The following is a 20016-nucleotide window of genomic DNA, read 5'->3' on the forward strand; positions in this document are numbered from 1 at the left end:
TATTCGGGGTTTGGGTCGAGGGGGTATCAGCTTCAGTAGGGAGGCCCAGACGTCCCTTTCCCAAGCCACTTGGGCCAGCTCCTCTGGGGGAATCCAAAGGCGCTCCCAGGCCAGCCGAGAAACATACTCCCTCCAGCGTGTCCTGGGCCTTTTCACAGTGGGACGTGCCTGGAACACCTCATCAGGGAGACGTCCAGGAGGAATCCTAATCAGACGCCTGAGCCACCTCAACTGGCTCCTCTCGATGTGGAGGAGCAGTGGCTCTACTCTGAGTCCTTCCTGGATGACTGAGCTCCCCACCCTAACTCTAACGAAGAGCCCAGACACACTACGGAGAAAACTCTTTTCAGCCACTTGTATCCGTAATTTAATTGTAATTTAAAAAATGCCTTTTACTTTTAAGGGTCAGTGTTTAGTAATTTGAAGATGACCCTTCGGTTGGTAGCAGCATCCCATAGACGCACCTTTTCCCTCTCCCAAAAGGAGAGGGAAAAGGTGAGTATAGTCACTGATCGTTTTGTCAATGACAGAAAGGACAACATGGATGTATTAGGTTAAGAGTATTCTTTGTTATTTTTTTTTCCAGTTTAAACGGACAACTACTTTGTCAAACATGTTTTACAAATACCTTTGAGTGAACTTTGTAGAATTATATATCAAAGTGTGTCTGTCGAAAATTTTATCTAAGAGAAAAAAGCTAAAACAAAAATGCAGAGATAAATTATACCATTGGAAGACTGAAATTAAAATATGAATTGATGCCTAGCAATTTAATAAATTTTTAATTTGTTGAATTTAAATGCTCATTACCTTATTTCTTTATATATTTATTTGAAAAGTTAGTCATTTGCAAAGGTGTTTATTTATTCATGATTTTATTAATTTAAATTTAGTGATTCTCCATACCTTTCTGGAGTATTATTTTTCACATCAAAACTACTAGCAACTTCAGATGAAGGTCAGACTGAGAAGTCGAATAACATTTACATAGTGGAGCAGAATTATTCACGTTAATAAATATGTGCAATGTATTTAAAAAAAAAAATGTAATACATTTTGCATTTTTTTGCTCAGAAGAAGTTTGAAGTTTGTTTTTTTAAGACTAATGAAAGGGAACAGATTTAAGCAGCTGAAGCCAACGTGCCCTTTCTGTCTTTTCCCTGGAGAAACACAGTTCAGGGAGAAAAAAGTAACCATCAGAGGGCTCCCCCCCCCACCCAATGTTCCTATTTCATTGTTATTTTCCCTAGTAATATTTTATTTTTATATATATATATATATATATATATATATATATAGAAATAACAAATGGGGTCTGTTTTTCTTCTTTGTCTTTTTGCCTTACATTACAATTAGTGTTGCGCCGATGCCATTTTTTGACCCCGATACCCGATACCTGGCTGTGCAGTATCGGCCGATACCATAATAATGTAAAATAATTGCCATCATGGCTTTGTCAACTTGCTGCCTACCTTTGTGAAGCAGGAAAAAATCTAATACAAAGTGAAAGCAGTAGAACTTTTTTTTGCCTACCAGGAGTGGATGACAATAGTTGAATAAACTTATGGCTCTCAAAATGGTATCGGTGCCCTATTTGTTGGTACTCGCCCATACCGATACCACCATTTTAGGGCAGTATCGGGGCCCCGTCGGATACTGGTATCGGTATCGGTGCAACACTAATTACAATACTACGTTTTATTGTTTCAAATGTTTGTTTGTTTTTCTGTTGTTCTGCCCTACATTTGGGGAAGAAGTTTTCCTCAAAATACATACTTTTATGGTTTCCCATTTTAAGAGCAGATAAACAAAATTCACCCTACAGTAGTGTCACATCAAAGGTATAATGTAGAAAAAACAGATCATGTGTAATTATTGATACTTAGATAAACTGAATAAATAGTTATGACAAAAAAAATCATACAAATAGATTCTAAAAGCCAATCAACCCAACTCTGTGAGCCAGTTATCTTTATACACTCCTATTACAGCTCATAAAGTTATAGTGCTGTAAAATATTAAATGCATCACACTAATTTTAACATCAGCCAGAGCTCACATTAGTACATATAAGTGTCAAATCAACAGGCCAATGCAACTTTTACACAGAGCTGGTAGGGAAGAAAAAGAAAGATAAAATGCAAGAGAAAAACATGGAAATTCAGACTGCTAGCTAAAATTATTAAAACAATTAAAAATGTAATGTGGTTTGATTAAAGCCTATATTTTGGCCTGCCTTCTTTGGTTTTAGCTTTCCTGCTGACCCTCTAAACATAATTAGATTCCCTCTCATCTTTTTAGGTCTTAGTTTAAGAAATGACATTAGCAAGGGAGTTCATTATAAATTACCAGCATAAAATCATATATCATTGAAACAGCTATGTTAGACAAATAACTGAAGTATCAGTCCACAGGGAAATCTTTAAAACTTAGGTAACTTATTGGGTCCTTATTTATGAGTGAAAACACTTCAGACCTGGTTTACTCTAACATCAAAGATGCAATCAGAGCAGTACCCGGCCCCACCTTGGGTCATCAGATCATCTCTCTGTCATGCTAATCCCTGCATATAAGCCCCAGCTGATCAGGGCTAAAGAGACAGTTAAAGAGGTCAGAGTGTGGTCTGAAGGCGCCATAGAGAAACTCCAAGGCTGTTTTGAATGCTCTGATAGGAACATCTTCAAGGCTGCAGCAACCTATGACAACTCATTAAATATTGATGAGTATGCCATGACTGTGTCAGCCTACATTAACAAATGCATTGAGGACGTCAGTATCAAAAAGAATATCACCACCCGGGCCAACCAACCACCCTGGATGAATGAAGAGATTCCGAAATCGCTAAAAGAACTCAGCTTTCAAGTCTGGTGATAAAGGGGCACTGAGAACAGCCTGTGCCAACTTAAACTGTGCCATCAGCAAAGCAGAACCACAGCCAGAAGATCCAGGATCTTTTCCACAACGCCAGCAAAACCTGGAGGATGTGGCAAGGCATTTGGGTGATCATAGACTAGAACACACCTTCCCCCCTGGTAGATGCAGCAAACACTTACTTCCTAAATAAACTGAACAACTTCTTTGGAAGGTTTGAGACACTAAACAGCACTCCAGCAGTGAAAGCTGTTCCACACCAGGGGGTAGAGGCACTAAACCTGAGAAGAGTCAGCCCAAGGAAGGCCCCAGAACCTGATAATATACCTAAACGGGTGTACAAGGAATGTGCAGATCAGCTGGCTTTTTAACACCTTGCTGGACCAATCCATAGTGCCAGTATATAGACCTCAGCCAGTCCGGGTCGGATATAACACCTCTGATGTCATCACCCTAAGCACAGGCTCCCCTTAGGGCTGCGTCCTGTGCCCCCTGCTCTCAACCCTGATGACACATGACTGTGTCTCCAGGTTCACTACGTTCACATCGTTAAGTTTGCAGACAACACTGCAGTGGTGGGCCTCATCAGAGACGACGATGACCAGGACTACAGAGAGGAAGTGGAGCAGCTGTTGGGCTGGTGCAGAGATACCAGCCTGCTACTGAATGTGGAGAAGACGAAGGAGATCATCTTGGACTTCAGGAGGGACCGGCGTAACCACGCTCCACTGCTCATCAACAGCTCAGCTGTAGAGGTGGTCAGCAACTCCAAACACCACCTCACTGATCAAAAGGGCACAAAAGTGCATGTACTTCTTGCAGAGGATAATGAGAGCCCACCTGCCCCCACCCATCCTCACCACCTTCTACCGAAGCACCATAGAGAGCTTTCTGACCAGCTGTCTCACTGTGTGGTGTGGAGGTTGCAGCGTCTAACACTGGAAAACGGTGAATACAGCAGAGAGGATCATCGGGGCTCCTCTTTCCTCCATAAAAGACATTTCATCCCAGCACTCTGAGCCCGTAACAATATAAATGACCCCTCAAACCCCCACCATGGACTTTTCTCCCTGCTGCCCTCTGGGAAGAGGCTTCGGAGCATCCAATGCAGATCCAGCAGATTCCAGAACAGTTTCTTCCCCACTGAAGGAATGAATATTGGAATCGAACTTATATACAGTCGTATGTTTACATTATAACTGCTGCTTACCTTTATCACGGCTGCTCTTTAAAAATAAGAAAATCTTGAGAGCTGTACTGTACGAAATAAATTTTTGCATACACTCTGTGTATACAAAATGATAAAGTCTAGATCTAATTTAACCCCGTGGAGCATTTAGAAACACCTCCTCAAGTGGATAAATAAGCATGGCTTTGAATAAATCTTTCTTTATCTGTAATCAAGGGTTGATAGAAATGTATTAAAGCATTTGTACTCACCCATCATCAACAAAACAGGGGTATGGGATTTGCTGGAGAAAAACACCAAGCGGCTGAGACTTTGACGTTTGCAGTCGAATGACAGCATGGTCCATCATGTCCTGCAGGTAGGCAAAGCCTCCCAAGATGTAACGCAGGTCGTCAAAGGCGTTGTCCCTGGCTCCAGGAGACCATGACCTTTTTAAAAACAAAGTTATACAAATATGTATCTATAAAAGGAAGGTAAACCACACACTGAACAGTCAGACATCTACCCTTAATATTTTAAGCCACTAAATAACAATGAGACAGATACACCGCTAATTTTGAAAAAGAAGCAACTCTCCTTTTTTATAATACCAATATCTTGCTCCAAATTTAGGAAAGAAAAAGCTTACATAACATAAAGAATTGAAAGTATAAAGCTTGTGGTACTGCTGTCATTTCTCCAGTTTACAGAAATGTTAGTGAGAAAACTATAGAAAATATAGATAGAAAACATCCAGAGTGTCTGAGTTTTTATTTTTTTCTTTCAGTATAAACAAGCCCAAAGTGAACAATTTTGCTTACTTTTAAAATGTAGGTTGAAAGTATTCTACTCGTGGCTTTTTGAGAAATGCTCGTATGGCTGTGTTCAAAGTTTACAGTCAACTTTGAGTTCTCAAACTCTATGCTCTTTAACTGTCCAATCTCTTGTCAACATATATATGTGGGTCCCATAAGGATTATGCTTAGGCTAGATGGCTATTAAATTGGTTTCATTTCGGAGCCGCTTTGACTAAACACAGCCTATATTAGCAGAACTGGTTGCCTTATATAGTTTGTTATAAGCTGATTCTCAAATGAATCATGTGAAAAATTAATCAGCCTTTTTTATCTACCAAATTCAAGCCTATATTTACATAAAACATTTGTGTTAACCAGATAATCCCTTTTTGCACCCATGTTTTAGCCTATGTGCTATCTAAATGGGGTCTAGGTGTAAATGTTGGCCCTACTGAAAAAAGAATGTGCTACATGTTTGAGATATAAGTGTAAAGCGAAACAAGACATCTCAGACACAAGCTGGGCCCAAGTTTAGCATTCTAGATGCTAGCAAGAAAACATCATTATGAGCAGTTTGATTCACAAAGAAAATTAAGATTTTAACAAACATAATGGTTAAATGGAAAAAACACTGTCAAAAAAAGTCAAATCATATGTTTATATAGTATTTAACTATACTTTACACAAATGCAGTCACACTGGAAACTAAATTTAAAAAAAGTTGAAGAACTAAGACTCTCCCCGTTTGAAATCCAGTGCAGAATTTTTGAAAGTTCTTTTTAGTACCAATAAGATTTTTCATAATTCTGCAACCACTAATGCAAGAATTGGTGTCAGCAAGACCTACACTGAAAAGTATACCATCCATTTAGTAGATTACTGAGGGCTATTTTTTTTTTTTTTTGGACATGTAAACTACAAAGACACAGGGGACTTGGTTAAAATTGTGAGCAGAAAAGATGCAGTAAATAATCAGAAATTCCTACACTTAAGAGAGACAAAATATTTGCGCTGTTGGGATCGCATGTTGCTGATGTAACTGGAACTACACCCCTCTGAAGACACAACTCTCTAGTGGAGCTTTTAAAAGATGGACTACTGTCGTTCAACTTCCTGTTGCCAGTAGCACGTGGCTGCTAAAGGCTTGACTCTAAAGCACTTTCCAGCTTAAGGCTATGCTTAGTAGCAACCTTTTTCCTTCGATTCAGAAGTGGCTGAACGTAGTTTTATAACTTCCTGTTTTAGTTATGTAATTTATTCATAATCTCCTGGTAAACTTTCACAACAGTGCCAAAAAATGTGGAGGGTTAATATGAGAAGAAATAAATGGACTTCAGCTTGATGTTAAAGGTGGTGGTGCATCATGATGGGTCATGCAAACTTGTTAATTTAAGTACTCTAAGGGCCGGATCTATCAAAGGTTTGCGTGTATAAAAACGTGAGCTATTTCACTGCGCACGCTAAAAAATGTACAAACTGATCTATCAACAGCGTGCTAAAAGGATTTGGTCTTTAAAACGTGCTTATCCATTTAGTACTTTTTTTGCAATGAATATGCAATATGGGGCGTTTACACACAAAAGTGCATCTTGTGGGAGGAGAACATGTAAATATATTAATTTAGCACTCGCAAAGTGATTTATCAAACCTGAAAGCAATTTTGCTAACGGTATCTGACTCTATATTTAACACTGTTTCAAAAGAAGGTGCAAATGGTCTGTATGCGTAATTGCGCACACATGGCAGCGGTTATTGTCGCAAGAAGGAGACATCGAAATGAAGCAAGGAGACGCAGAGAACACATTTTTTCACTCCGTGTGAATATTTTTGGAATGAACGAGGAAAGGATCATCAAAACATATCGTTTATCCAGCATTGCCATTTTGGAGCTGTTGGGGGAACTCCGAATGGATTTGGAGCCAGCCACAAGGAGGACCCACGCAATACCAGATATCACAAAACTCCTTGCAACATTGCACTTTTTTGCACCTGGGTCATTCCAGCGTACGGTTGCAGCGAGAGCTGGGATCTCCCAATCTCGTTTTTCAGAAGTGCTGTCCGACGTTCTAAATGCCATGTTGCCCTGACACCCTAACTGAGAAACCAGACCTCCCCCCTGCGCCTGTGGAGCAACATGCCAATGCTGCGGGGATGCGTACGCGCAGTAATCTCATCCACAGTCACTTCTTGTGAGCCATTTGGTATGTGCATTTTTCTACAGGCCAATACAAAACACCTGTTTTTTTTTTGTTTGTTTTTTTTTTTACTGCAGTGAAGTAGAAATTCAGCCACATACCACCCTAGGGAATAAATATATATATATATATATATATATATATATATATATATATATTTATTTTTTTTGGAGGGGGTGGGGGTGTCACTGTAAGATTTAAATTTCTTAATGCACTAGTTTGTACAAACTACAAACTACTTTGCCGCAAACCACAAAACGCGCAAAACCATCATTTAAGTAGGGCGTCTCCAACAGTTTTGCACCTGCCACCAGTTACGCAATCACTCTTGTTAAATCACCCGCAAACCATGGTTCAGCCCCTCACGCAAAATTCCAGTCGCCCAAATTACTGCACGCAACTTTGGATCTTGATAAATCCTGCCCTAAGTCTTTATGACTTAAAAAAAAAAAATAAGTACTGTTGTTTTACAATACATATCTTTATACAAATTGTAATTTCACCCATTAATGACAACAATAAATGAATTATATGGTCTAAAAATTGACAAAAGAACTTAAGCCTCTTCCAGAGTCTGTAGACTTATGAGAGAAACTCATTATGATGGCTGTAGCTGTTTCTGTTGTTCCTTTAAATCTTTATACTTATGGGAGAGAGACTTCAGCAACTTCTTTAATTAGAATTAATCTCTTCTTATATTAAAGGAAAACATTCATTAAGAGCAATATGTTACCTTCTGCAAGCTTTAGAACTGCTGTCTCCAGTTATTAATTGAGTTTATTCCCAAACCTCGTCATGAACTTGTTGCAATATGTTTTTTTTATGTAATATATTTTTAAGTTTTATCAAGTCTGAAATACCCTTAACATTTCATTAAAAACTTTAAACCAGTGCGCAAAAAAACATTAAACATAAATAAGATAAGTTATAACAAAACAGTTGTATTCATATAGATATAATGAAATTATATTTATTTTTAAGATGGGCTGCTGAGTGGCACAGTGGCAGCTTGCATGTTCTCCCTGAACATGCGTGAGTTCTCTCTGGGTAGTCTGGCTCCCTTCCACAGTCCAAAAACATGACTGTTAGGTCTGGCTTCTCCAAATTCTCATTAGGTGTTAGTGTGTGCATGAATAGTTCTTTGTCCTGTTTGTCTCTGTGTTGCCCTGTGATGGACTGGCGACCTGTCCAGCACCAGCATCCCTTGCGGCCCCGCTTGGGATAAGCGTGACGAAAAATAGATGTATTTATTTTAAATTACATCTTGAAGAAGAGGCACCTTGTTGGCTTCTGAAGCAATGGTTTGATGACTTTCCATTGTGGCTTTTGAGACATATCAAGCATTTGGCATTATTCTATTTAGTCAGAAATCCAAATTTCGAAAATGAGGAATCAGAATATTAAATCACAATACTTCCTATAGTACCGTCTCTGAGCTAGAAAGTTAAAGGTTTCTTTTGCGTTTCTCTTCAACTTCAGTTAATACAACTAAAAGCCACCAATCAGACTGTAAATGTGGGTGTGGTGATTGTCTTAGACCTAAACCTTCAATGCCACATAAAGATATCAACAAAGTCTGGCTTTTATCGCCTAAAGAACATATCCAGGATTATAGGACTGATGTCTGAGCAGGATATATGAGTGCAAAACCAGTTGCCCTTCATAATTGGTTGTGAGTTGATTTTCTGATGAATCTTGATAAAAAAGATTTTCTCATATTACCATCTGTAGGGTGTGGCTAATACTGACCACTCTGAAAGTAGAGAGAAAAGTAAAGCAAATATTCTATATCAGGGGTAACCAATTAAAAATCAGCAGGGTCCAAGTAAAGAAAATCATCAACCAGTAAAGATCTGGAGACATTTTTAATTATAATGTCTTACTTTAAACAGGATTTAACACTGAAATTAGTTTTTTATGCATCCGTGTTATACATTGAATTTTTTTACAAAAAATAATAATTTAAAATGTAAAGTGTCTTTGCAAGTAGAGGACAACAATCGTTCAGTTTTGTATATGGACAATTTACCGATTTACATCTTCTACGAGACACCCAAACTGACCTTTTTTTTTTTTTTTACGGCTTAATGAGAGAAGTGGGCTTTACGCTTACCTGCAAGGCTTTTAAACATAAGTTTGAATGGCGATTCTGAAGCACATATCAAGGTGCTCATTTTGAGCCTTGATCGATATTTAGTTTTGAATATGTTCATGGTGGAGAATTATGCTTCACAGCAGTAGGTTGAGCCAAACATACTCAAAAAGTGCAGGGTCATCTTTGAGCAGCCATTTCACTTTTCTTTTACTATTTCACTGCAGTTCTTCCAGCAGTCCACACTTTTTCTGCTCTCTTTTTCTCAGTGTTTCCTTCTTTCCCATCACCTGGCTTGCCACAGGTTTGCCTGCTGTGTCTAAAAGTAGCTTGCAGCAGCGACCCAGACTAACAAAGCTCATTGACTAATTTGTATCACGTGTAGCCTGGTCTCAGACGCTCCGGACGGCTTTACTGTGTTAACAGGAGAAGCGGCGCAATTGAAGTTAGACAAGGTCGTCAGACAACATGAGATAATTTATAAATGTTTTAAATCAGGTTGGGTCCGGATTAGCCAGCAGGTGGGTCTGGATCCGGACCCTGGTCCGCTAATCTGTGACCTCTGCTCTGTATCATGCATGCAAGGTTTTGGGAACAAACCCCTTTTGGTGGATACAAAACAATGAAGAAAAAACTCATACCTGGACTTCAGCCTGTTGGTTTGCTCTACCATGTCAATGTCCATTCGGATCTTGTATTTGACATAGGGAGGAATCTGGTTGGAGTTTGGTTGGAGGTTTTCAAAGACAATTGCAGCCCAGAATGTGTCATTTTTCAAATGGTCCAAGGCTTTCTCCATGAGCTGGGCTTCAGTCGTAGCTCCCTCAAACTTATTCAAATCCAAACACTGTCAACAAATATAAAAAGATAAAGATAAATAGATGATAAATATAGTTAAATTAGTTGCATTAGTTAGATAATAGATAAAGATAATCCCATAAATGTCTTACTTTAATTTTCCTGAATTTGAACAGAATGTTGTTTTCTATTATTCATACTTATGGAATTTACACATGGGAATAAAGGAAAGGCAGGAATAACCTCATTAGAGGAGCAGCAGATGGATCTTTGGCAAAAAAACAAAAAACTATTCACACAGTTATTGACTAAACCACACAGAGTGTAGTTCAAATTATCTGGAGCTGCCAGGGGGGTGGGAACACGTTTGGGCTTCAGTAGAGACAAGCAATTGAGATACAGGCTCAGTAACAGTCCCCTCTTCTGCAGCCTTGTCCCATCGTTTGGTGAGACGATAATGAGCTAGCCATCCTGGGAGGCAGCCACACCTGACAGATGTCCACACATCTCAGTGCTGCTATGGTTTTATCATTTCTTCCCCCCAGCAGCTTGCATTCTATATCAAGCTATGGGAGAAAATATTACAGCAACACCATTTGCTCTGTACATAATAGAGAGAATAATGGGACATTGAAGAGTTGGATGAGCCAAAAGTTTGCTTAAGTGCTGTAGAAAATGTGGGGCAGAAAATGTGTGGTATAATTTTGGTATCAGCTCCTAGGTACATCAGCCTAGGCAAACCAGTTCAGCATCAGGAGGCAGAACAAATTTCAGCGACAATTCAAAGAGCTGCACAACAAAATCTCCTCTATTTTCTAATAAGTTGAATGCCTCATTATAAAAAAAAAGACTAACATTAAAACATTGTCATATTAGCTTGTATTACTTTCTTAACTGATCACTTGAGCAAAAAAACGTAGCTAAAATTTTGGTGTCTGCAAGACAGAAACATTTCACTCAGCACTAAAAAAAAAAACATTTTATTTATTTTCAGAACCGGAAAAAAACAAAAAGTAGCTGTTGTAGAGTTACTATTAATTCAACACAGTCAGCTTGGAATTAAAGTTAGAAAAGTAGCCGTTCAAATTCATTTTATGAACTGTATAAACATATGTATAATTGCTTTACAGCAATCTGTTATGGCTTTTTTTTTGTAGTGACAAATTTGGCAGATAATAGTTTGGGGTGTTTTTAGAGCTTTTTGGTTCGTTCTGTATCTGAATTTAAACATTACGTTTAACCTCTTAAAACCTTAACTGGGGGTAATATCTAGAATGCTTAAAATTCCACCGGTAAAATTTTTCTGGTAAACGCTCCAAACCCCACAGCTCTGGAACTGTTATAGCTAGAGCTCTGAAATGTTCCGCATTTGGGGTGAACATGATGTAGAACAAATATAATACAATGATACCTGCTTTTTCTCAAGGATGTCTTTATTACTGCTGTTCAAAACAGACCTATCATTTCCCAGAATAATAATAAAAACAAAAAACTTGGAGTCATGTTTGAACTGATGCAGCTTGGTCTGTGTTACAGTCACCCAATTTTAATTTATATATTAGGAAACTAGAGTGTGCTAGCTTTCAAATAATAATGTATTGCACATGTAATTTGGACTTACAGTTCCTAAGTTATTAGCTTTTCCATTTGGGTATGCAAAATAAGCAAGCATTACCCAAAATGAGGTGGATGTTAAGAGGTTAACAGGGATTCCTATTCAAAATAATATCCCAAAAATCTATTTTCTTATGCATTGTAACTTCAGACAGTACTTGTGTTCCTTTAACAAGAAAACATGTTAGAAATATGAATTTATGTCACCCAAAAATGTTGTACTACTTTAGGCTAAGCAAAATATAAAAAGCAGCCTTGTTTCCAGTATTTGAAAAAGCCTATAAATATTTCAGATTTAAACATCAGTCAGCACCTTTGATATTTTAAAAATGAAACCCATGTCATTTTTTCCCCTGTTTAATTGATGAAAATGTGCTTCAGGGGATTCTTGTCAGCAATAATGACTGAAAGAGACACTAAAGAAACCTAACGCCAGACGAAGGAAATAGAAGGTGTCTCATTGCAGTGTTTTGTGTGTCAAGTCTTTGTTCTAACTGACCCTATTCTCCATAAGGAGCTGCAAAGATGCCTGAAAATGTACATCCACCACATTTACAAGTCCCTCAGAGCCTCTTCAGTCTGTGTTTACTCTGTTCTTTAGTCATGATGGAACATAAGCAGCATTCTCTTTGTTAACCTCAGCCCTACCAGCCAAAACAATCCTTGAGGGGACAGACTCTGTGTTTCTGTTTTGTATTTTTATTCCTCTTTGACCACTGGGCTAGCAGCCAAATTTCAGACAAATTATATAATCAGTCTAACACTAACTTGAAAAACATAGAACAGGCCATGTTGAGAGTTACCAGTCTCAACTCTGTTTTGCTCCTAAAGCATCTCGTGCATTTTTTTATACAGTTAAAATATGATCGGTTATTTAAATGAAGAGCTGATCTCTGTGGTAAACACAAACCTCAGCTATGTTACTGCCAATGTTCAGGTCAAGAGGCTGTGCAAGTGTGAACCATCACATTTGCTGTTTATCCTTTAAACTTGCATACCCATGGGAAATCCAAACCCTCCAGTAACTCATACAATAGCTTTCTTATTTTTTTTCCTGCATATTCCTCTATTAAAAAAAGCATTCATTTGGAGCAATGTATTAATCTCTGTGAGCATCAGACCAAAGTTATTAGGGTAAACTAATTGAGTTTATTCCCTGGGATGTGACGATGCAGTGGCATTTTCGTTTTATCTGCTATCCCAAAAGCTCAATATGGTTTTAACAGAATAAAAAGAGATGGAAATAGTGCTTCCATTCATTGGCTTTAAGTGTTCAATTATGCATGAATCTAGGCTCTACTCTATTAGTGTCTAATTTCTTGTGAGTCTGTTTTACTGAAGATGTTGTATTTATTCTGAGCAGCAATATTTTAATTCCATCTCTTCTGTTCTTGTTCAATGAAATCATCACCGATTCGAATGAATACAGAACGTCACTGCAGCCTCTGCCAATATTATTTTTGACAATTAGTTTGCTGTATGCTAGCGATGATACCAGGGTAAGGTTGGGATTCTGGAGACATAAGAAAACACGAAGAAATTTTCAATTTATGCATCGACTGCTTTTATTATAGGAAGCAAAGGACTTGCTTTTTAGAAAGAAACATATATATGTTGTTTTTTTTCTTTTGTTCCTTACTATTTGATAAAGGTTTAGAGCTTATCTAGCTATTCTCTCAGTGGGACAGTTCTTTCCCCATGGTTTCAAACACAGAAAACAAAAAAGTGGTGAAATAGCCCTTTAGGTGTTTCCTTATACGAAAGCTGCATTTATAAGCAAACTTCAGCTTTGTGTGTTTAAATTAGAGGATGACCAGATGAGGCATGGTATCCATTGGTAACACCAGCCTATCTAAGGCTAATGTCAGATCTATCTATGCGGATGGGCAGCAGAGGAAGTAGGCAATCTAGTGGGTTACCTGTGAAGGCAAGCTAGTCACCATTCTCTAGAAAGCAATATCAATGGGCACTCTCCTTCTCAGTTACTAGCTCAAGCTTCTTACTTGCCATAGCTGACCACTCAATGATTGGTGCCAGCCTATCAGTAATCAGCGCAGAATGATATAGCCTTTTGCTCCAAGAAAGGAGGCACCGGTGGGAGCACAGAAACACTGCGTCATAAAAGGTACTCTTAAAAAAAATATAATCTTCTTGTTATAAACTAACCATTGAAACGTTTATGTATTCAAATACATATTGACCCAATGAATCACAATTAAAGTGAATCCTGAGGGTCCTACAAATATCCAGCTCTAGTTTTTCCTTTTTCGAAAGACTCCCAGCTGTGACTTCATATGACGGTCTTACAAAGTATGGATGAGTCTTATTATTTTGCAAGGTATTTAATAATAACACAAATTGCAGCGTTTGATCTTAAGTTGGGATATCTTGAATTACGAATATTTTAAAACCTTAACTGAAGTTTCTCGACCTTGTCTTGTTTCCTTACATCACCCCATGTTTTTAACATCATCTTTCTCTAAACCATCGTTATGGAGCAAATTACAGGTTACATTTTTGTCAAAATGCAAGCTAAGAGTAGTCTAATGGATAATTATTTTAAGGTTTGTTTAAAATTTAAAGCTTTTTCGTCACCATAACAGTTAACGATAGGGAACTGTAATTGGGATAAATAAAAACTTAAGGAATCAGCCTTGCACACAAAGCAGCGGACATTGCCCCACCAGTTCAAACAGATCACAATGCAAAATCTCTCAGAATGACATTTGTGCTTTAGGAAAATAGCATGATGCTGAGGACTAAGCTATCACGGGGAAATTGCCTCTAAGGACAAGCTGTGACACTACTATGACTGTCATACGGCAATGAATTACTTCTCCCCCTGGTATCTCTCTGCTCTCCTGGGCATGCAACAGGCTTATAATTACAGGGTTGTGGTCCATAGTATCTGTACTTGTACACATTTACAGTCTCTTTCTTTTCTAAATTAGCATTGGTATCCATTGTTTACTGCTCTAAAGCTAAGCAGATTCAAACGTATTACTCAATTTCTGTTGTTGTTTTTTGTCCTTATGGGGAGTAGGTTTTTGAAAATATCATTTTCTCACAAAAAACAATCTAAAAGTCCTAAATAAATTATATATAAGTACATTTTGATTCATAAAACAATTCCCTACATATTTTCTAAAAACTGATAAAAGGGACGCTCTAACCTGTAATCTGATCTTAAGTCAAAGTTTTTATACCATATATTTTTAAGAATTATTTTACGTTAACTTTTTCCTGTTTGAAAAAAAAGGTTGTTCAGATAAAAATATACATAATCTCTATAGAGAAGAAGATGTTGTATTTAAAAGCTCTACAATGTGTTTAGAATACAATAAATAAGAAAATTAAGAAACTAAATGGGTTATTTTACGGTATTATGTTTGGCATAGCACAGGTACTTCAACTACTTTCTTACAAGTGTGTTTATACGTTTGATGGTGAGGTACAGGAAAATAATGCTGCCTTTATGACTCTAAATATATTACTGTCAGCCTTGTTATGTGTGCCTTTTTACCCATCAGCCTGTTTGATAGCATTTCACATATACTTTATTCTAGAGCATGACAGTGCTTTCAGTAGGTGATTATCATGGATGTGTTATGGTGATAGATCTTGACAGTTTGTTAAGTCAGAGGTATTAGAATTTAATGAAGAAAGGCGCAAACCCTCTTCAGCTTGTAATCCGCTTGTAATAAAAAGAAAAACTGGGAGATGAAAAGATATATCAAAAAGTTGCAGCCTTGATTTTTAGTGTGAACAAAAGTAGTGAATAGATCCTGTAGCAAACGACCTAGGAAACAAATTGCTGAGCAAACATCAACATTGTAGATTTAATACCCCTAGCGAACAAATTATAGTACCTCTGAGTTTTGGCAGATGCCAGAGGTGAAAGTTGTGAACAAAAAGATTTAGAGATCAGTTAAAATAAACCAGCAATTATTTCTGAGATACGTGACTGACGTCCAACACTTTAAATAAAAGAAATATCCTGCTGATGGGAGAACTGGTGCTGCAACCTCCATACTTTTAAGGAGAAAGTTTTAGGTTTTATTGAGGGTAAAAGTGCAAAACAATAATTGATTGAAAGCATCAGTGAACACTGTAATTAAAACTATAATTTAAAACAAAATACAAACAAGCAAACGAAAAAACAAAAAGACATTTCATTCTATTTTTGCACCTCTGAGAAAATATCGAACTGTGGAAACTGTTCCACGGGGTTTTGCCACCAACATCCATCAAGCATTTATGCTTAATCATCTAGCATTGCTTTAAAATATTACATTTTATATCAATCCAATAGCTCTCCAGATTTGCATATGAGTTTCCTTTTTTTAGATTATTAACAATTTGTTATTAAGACATGTATTTCTGAAGTAATTGTATTTGCATTGTAAAAAGTGTGCTCAGTGTGTTAGAATAGTTTTAACTTATTCATTGCCGGCATGTAGCCTAGCTTACTTTAAATTAACCCAAGCTATACTGATTTTCTGATAAACAGTCTATTTTATAAAATAAATACTATAAATAAATATTTGAAAGATGAATAGAATTACTGGATTGTATATAGGCATATTTCATTCTCAGGCTAATGCTAATGTACTTGAATTTGCAAGCAGTTTTTTTTCAGATTTTGAAAATTATTTCAGCTGTTTGAATTTAATTAATTGAATTTGAATAAAAAAATACTGGACTTGAAAGGATTCAGATATTTATTTGCAATGTTTGGTGAGGTTTTGTTCCAAATATTAATAGATTCATTGCCAAAAGACTTCTCCGAAGTAAAATCAAAGAAGTGGCCTACCATGACTATGAAGCTTATACCAGTGGGAAATTAGTCCCTGACTATGTAGGGGCATTGATCGCCATGCCAGTCCAGGGACTGTCTGCAGTTCTACTGTAAGGTCAATGACCGGCGTACCTGACATGTAACAACCATACCATGCATATTGCTTTACGTTAATAGAAAATGTTAATTAGACTATGTAAACTTTAAAAAAAAAAAAAAACTCGACTTGTGTGTGTTAATGTATCCTGTGCTGTGATTTATGTTGATTTATAGAAAAAAACAAAATAGTGTTAGAGTTGATTTACAAGGCTCAATTTTAATGTCGAAAGTATTTTTAAAGCTTTAGCTTCCATTTTAATATTTAATGAGAAATCATGAGACACAGAATTTATATGGTGTGCTGAATGTAAAAAAATAAATAAATAAATAAAAAAAAAAAAGCAAAACAATTCTAAAGGTCACATCTATGTTACTTGGTGCACTTCTACTACTTTGGTGCACCTCTGCTACAAATTGCACACCCGTAAAGAGCTTCAGCATAAAAATTGCACAAAATATAAGGACAGTTATTTTGATTATATCTTATTTTAAAAGCAACCTGGACCAAAAAACCAATTTGAAAATATATCCACGATAATTGTATTTGAGTAAAATCAATGTCAGAGCAATCCTGCAGTGCGTGCAACTGCATGGGGATTTGCAACAAACAGCTATGTTACTTACGCCAAGGAATTGGGAGAGCAACTTCATGATTTCAGTGGTACTGTTGTAAAAATCCCGCCAGTCATTGGGTGGCAAACCAGGCGGACGGTCTTCCGGAGGCCCGCTGTACAGGAAGTTCTCCATCAACTCAGCAGTCCATACCGTACGGCTCATGCGCTGGTTGAGGGCAGCTGCAAAGATGGGATTCGCCAGCAGTGCCTGATTGGAACAGAAAGAAAATGTATGTAATTGAGCTATAGCTTTAAGCTGTAAGAAGCAAAAAATTGTAAGAAGGGAAATTAATATTAATGGGGAAAAATAGTCAAGGTATAGTTAAAGTGAAGGTACGCTGGACCAAAATTAGGCAGGGCTGGAATTTTTTTCTTCTTTTTTTAACCCCCAGTGTAGCTCATGCATAGGAAATACAGTAATACTACTTGAGTTCAATTTGGCATACATTAGTCCAGTTTACTTTTTTATAACTTATTTACAAAAAATATATCTCAGAGACTTTCCCAAACAAACAAATATATAGAAATGTAAAATGTATTGTTTCAGATCATAGACAGGTCAGGAACAAAGAAAACTATATTCTAGTTAATTGTCCCCCCTTAAAGAACTCAAATCAGTTTGGGACTTTAAACCAGCAACACTGAAACAACAATACTTTCATTCACAGAACAAAAGGTTAAAAAATATGTATTTTGTTTTTTCTAAGCTTCACAAAAAAAGACTGAGATGGCTTCAATGATGCAACAAATTAGGAAAGGTAATGTGTGGATCAGAGAGTGAGAACAGGTGTAGCAGTAATACAGACATTTAAATGACTCTGTCTCTGATACAACAGTTCTTTGATAATGAACTCATTACATACTCTTCATTTAGCAGCCATAACCATTTCCCTCCTTCTCAATAAGTATTGCACATATTTTATGTGAAATGAAGGTACTTTTTCTGTGTTGATCATTATAAGGCTACGTTTGCTAGATAACCTGAAAGAAGCTGTCGTTTAGAAATACATTTTAACTGTTTTTCAAAGTTGATGGGAGCTGATGTCTCGTCAGGAATGTGAGCTGAACATCAGCTAAGCTCTGGTCATCAGTTGTGCTAAATCCTGACCTGACATTTAGACTTCTTCTGTCAAGTATGCTCAGTGGCATTTCAGCACCAACACATCTTATGACATTATGCCTGACTTAAGAACAAAGTGTCAAATTAAATAATATCTCTTCTGTGTGACCTTTGGTGGAAAACAGTCAAATGTATCTTCACATTTTTTTGTGTGTGTCTGCCATCTGAAGCACACAATAAAAAAAAAAAACTTTAACTTTAGAGAAGTAGAGCAGAAATTAAAAGTTTGTCATCTTTGAAGTTTATGGGTTTAAATGTATAAGAATCTAATAAATTTGCAATGTAAAAATCTTAAATTATTGAAATTTAACTTAAAGTGTGAAATCACATAACACATTAAAGTATGTAATAATTTTTTTATCAAAAACAAATTTCTGTGTGTCCAGAATTACATGCACTTTTTCTTCCTCATAGTTTGACGATCAGGGGCCTTGCAACAACTGTTTTCCGTTTAAGGGAAGAGGTCTTCCCATTGTCATCAATGCCCCCTCACCATCAGTGCCCGCTACAGCTTTGAGTGTGACTTCCTTGGGAGTGACACTCAATAGTTTAGGGTGCGGTTTGGGATTGGGTTAAAAAGATCAGCAACCTTTGGTTTCTTGCTGCCATCAGTCTGAGGATAGTTATGCATGCATTGCTAAATAACATTAGGGGTTTTTTTGTTTTTTTTTTACAGGGGTGACTGTACAACATGTGGGAAGAGTAGTTGCCTAGCAATACAAGAGTTGTTGAATAAATTCCAGCTTCCTCGTGCCACATATTGCCCTTTGGCAAGGCTTCAACAATCTAAGAACCTCATTAAAAAGGATCCATTTATATGTTATACAATATCACATAATCTATATAAATGAAAGACTTTCTATATTAACTTTTTTTTATATACCTTAAGATGTGCATGTCATGTAAAAGCATCAGCTGCAGATACATGCTAGTGAAATGGAGTAGGTATAACCGTTAAAGAGTTCCCTCAGCTAGAGCCTCTGTCTGAATGTTTTGTCCACCGCTTAATGTTCCATGGCATTTCAACCAAATAGTGGCAGATGCCCGTTTAACCTAGCCAGTCGAGTGTTAAATGAACTTATTTATCATGAGGCTCTCTTCCAGTGACACAACGTCAGATCTGTCTGTTTATATTTCTAAAAGAAAAGGACAACCCTAATCCCAATAGAGGCTTTACGATTTTCATAGAAGTTTAAAAGGTCTTCAAAGGGATGCACCGCTATGAATGTATGCAAACATTAGTGCTCGTTACTGAGATGCTTTAAACACAATGACATGATGCAAAACATGAATCATTGCTTTTTTTAATGATATTTATAAAGTCAAAGATGCTCTATTCCAAATCTAGCAGCAGTGGAGGAGTTAGTAGAGAATGAAACAGCAGTATGTGACCTTGAAAGACCACTCAAGATGACAAACCTTTGAAATCCACAAGTTTCATAGCAAGAGGTGGGCAGAGAGCCTGGCTGGGAGAAAATGAAGACAAAGGGGAATTGCAGGTCCATTTGTGTAAAGGTTAGGGCTAGGGTAATGAATACCCTTGCTATATGGAGCTTCCAATGTCTGCTTCCCTCCAGCTGCCTATAAGCTCATTTGGAGTGACACCGAAGTAATGTCAGTGTCAAGGAAAAACAGAGAGAGGCAAACAGATAGTAGGAGAGAATGGGTAAAGATAGGTGGTGGCAAAGAGTTTACGTCCTTTATTTTTGCTGGATAATCCTCTCCAGCAGGATGAGAATTATCCTGCACTTATCCATAATTACTTTTCTCCCTTGGTTTCTGCATCTAGCAGAAGGTGCAGCAAATTCATGCACACAGCATGCATATATTCGCCTGCAATTTCATCTTTG

At 37.2% G+C, this 20016-nt stretch overlaps 1 protein-coding gene across 1 annotated transcript in view; it reads right to left on the bottom strand.

The window, feature by feature from the left end:
• The window catches only part of LOC119792224 (phospholipid-transporting ATPase ABCA1-like), a gene marked incomplete at its 3' end in the record, with an annotated part of 143534 nt that overhangs the window by 62974 nt on the left and 60544 nt on the right, over window positions 1–20016 (bottom strand). Inside the window, exons 12-14 of the mRNA XM_038298756.1 lie at window positions 17057–17254; window positions 9765–9970; window positions 4312–4488 (exon numbers count right to left, since the gene is read on the bottom strand). Of these exons, the coding sequence (XP_038154684.1) occupies window positions 4312–4488; window positions 9765–9970; window positions 17057–17254 (581 nt within the window). The remainder of the gene's footprint in view (window positions 1–4311; window positions 4489–9764; window positions 9971–17056; window positions 17255–20016) is intronic.

This window comes from Cyprinodon tularosa, unplaced genomic scaffold (genome assembly GCF_016077235.1).
Source record: "Cyprinodon tularosa strain WSP-4 unplaced genomic scaffold, ASM1607723v1 ctg414, whole genome shotgun sequence".
Classification (NCBI taxonomy): Eukaryota; Metazoa; Chordata; class Actinopteri; order Cyprinodontiformes; family Cyprinodontidae; genus Cyprinodon; species Cyprinodon tularosa.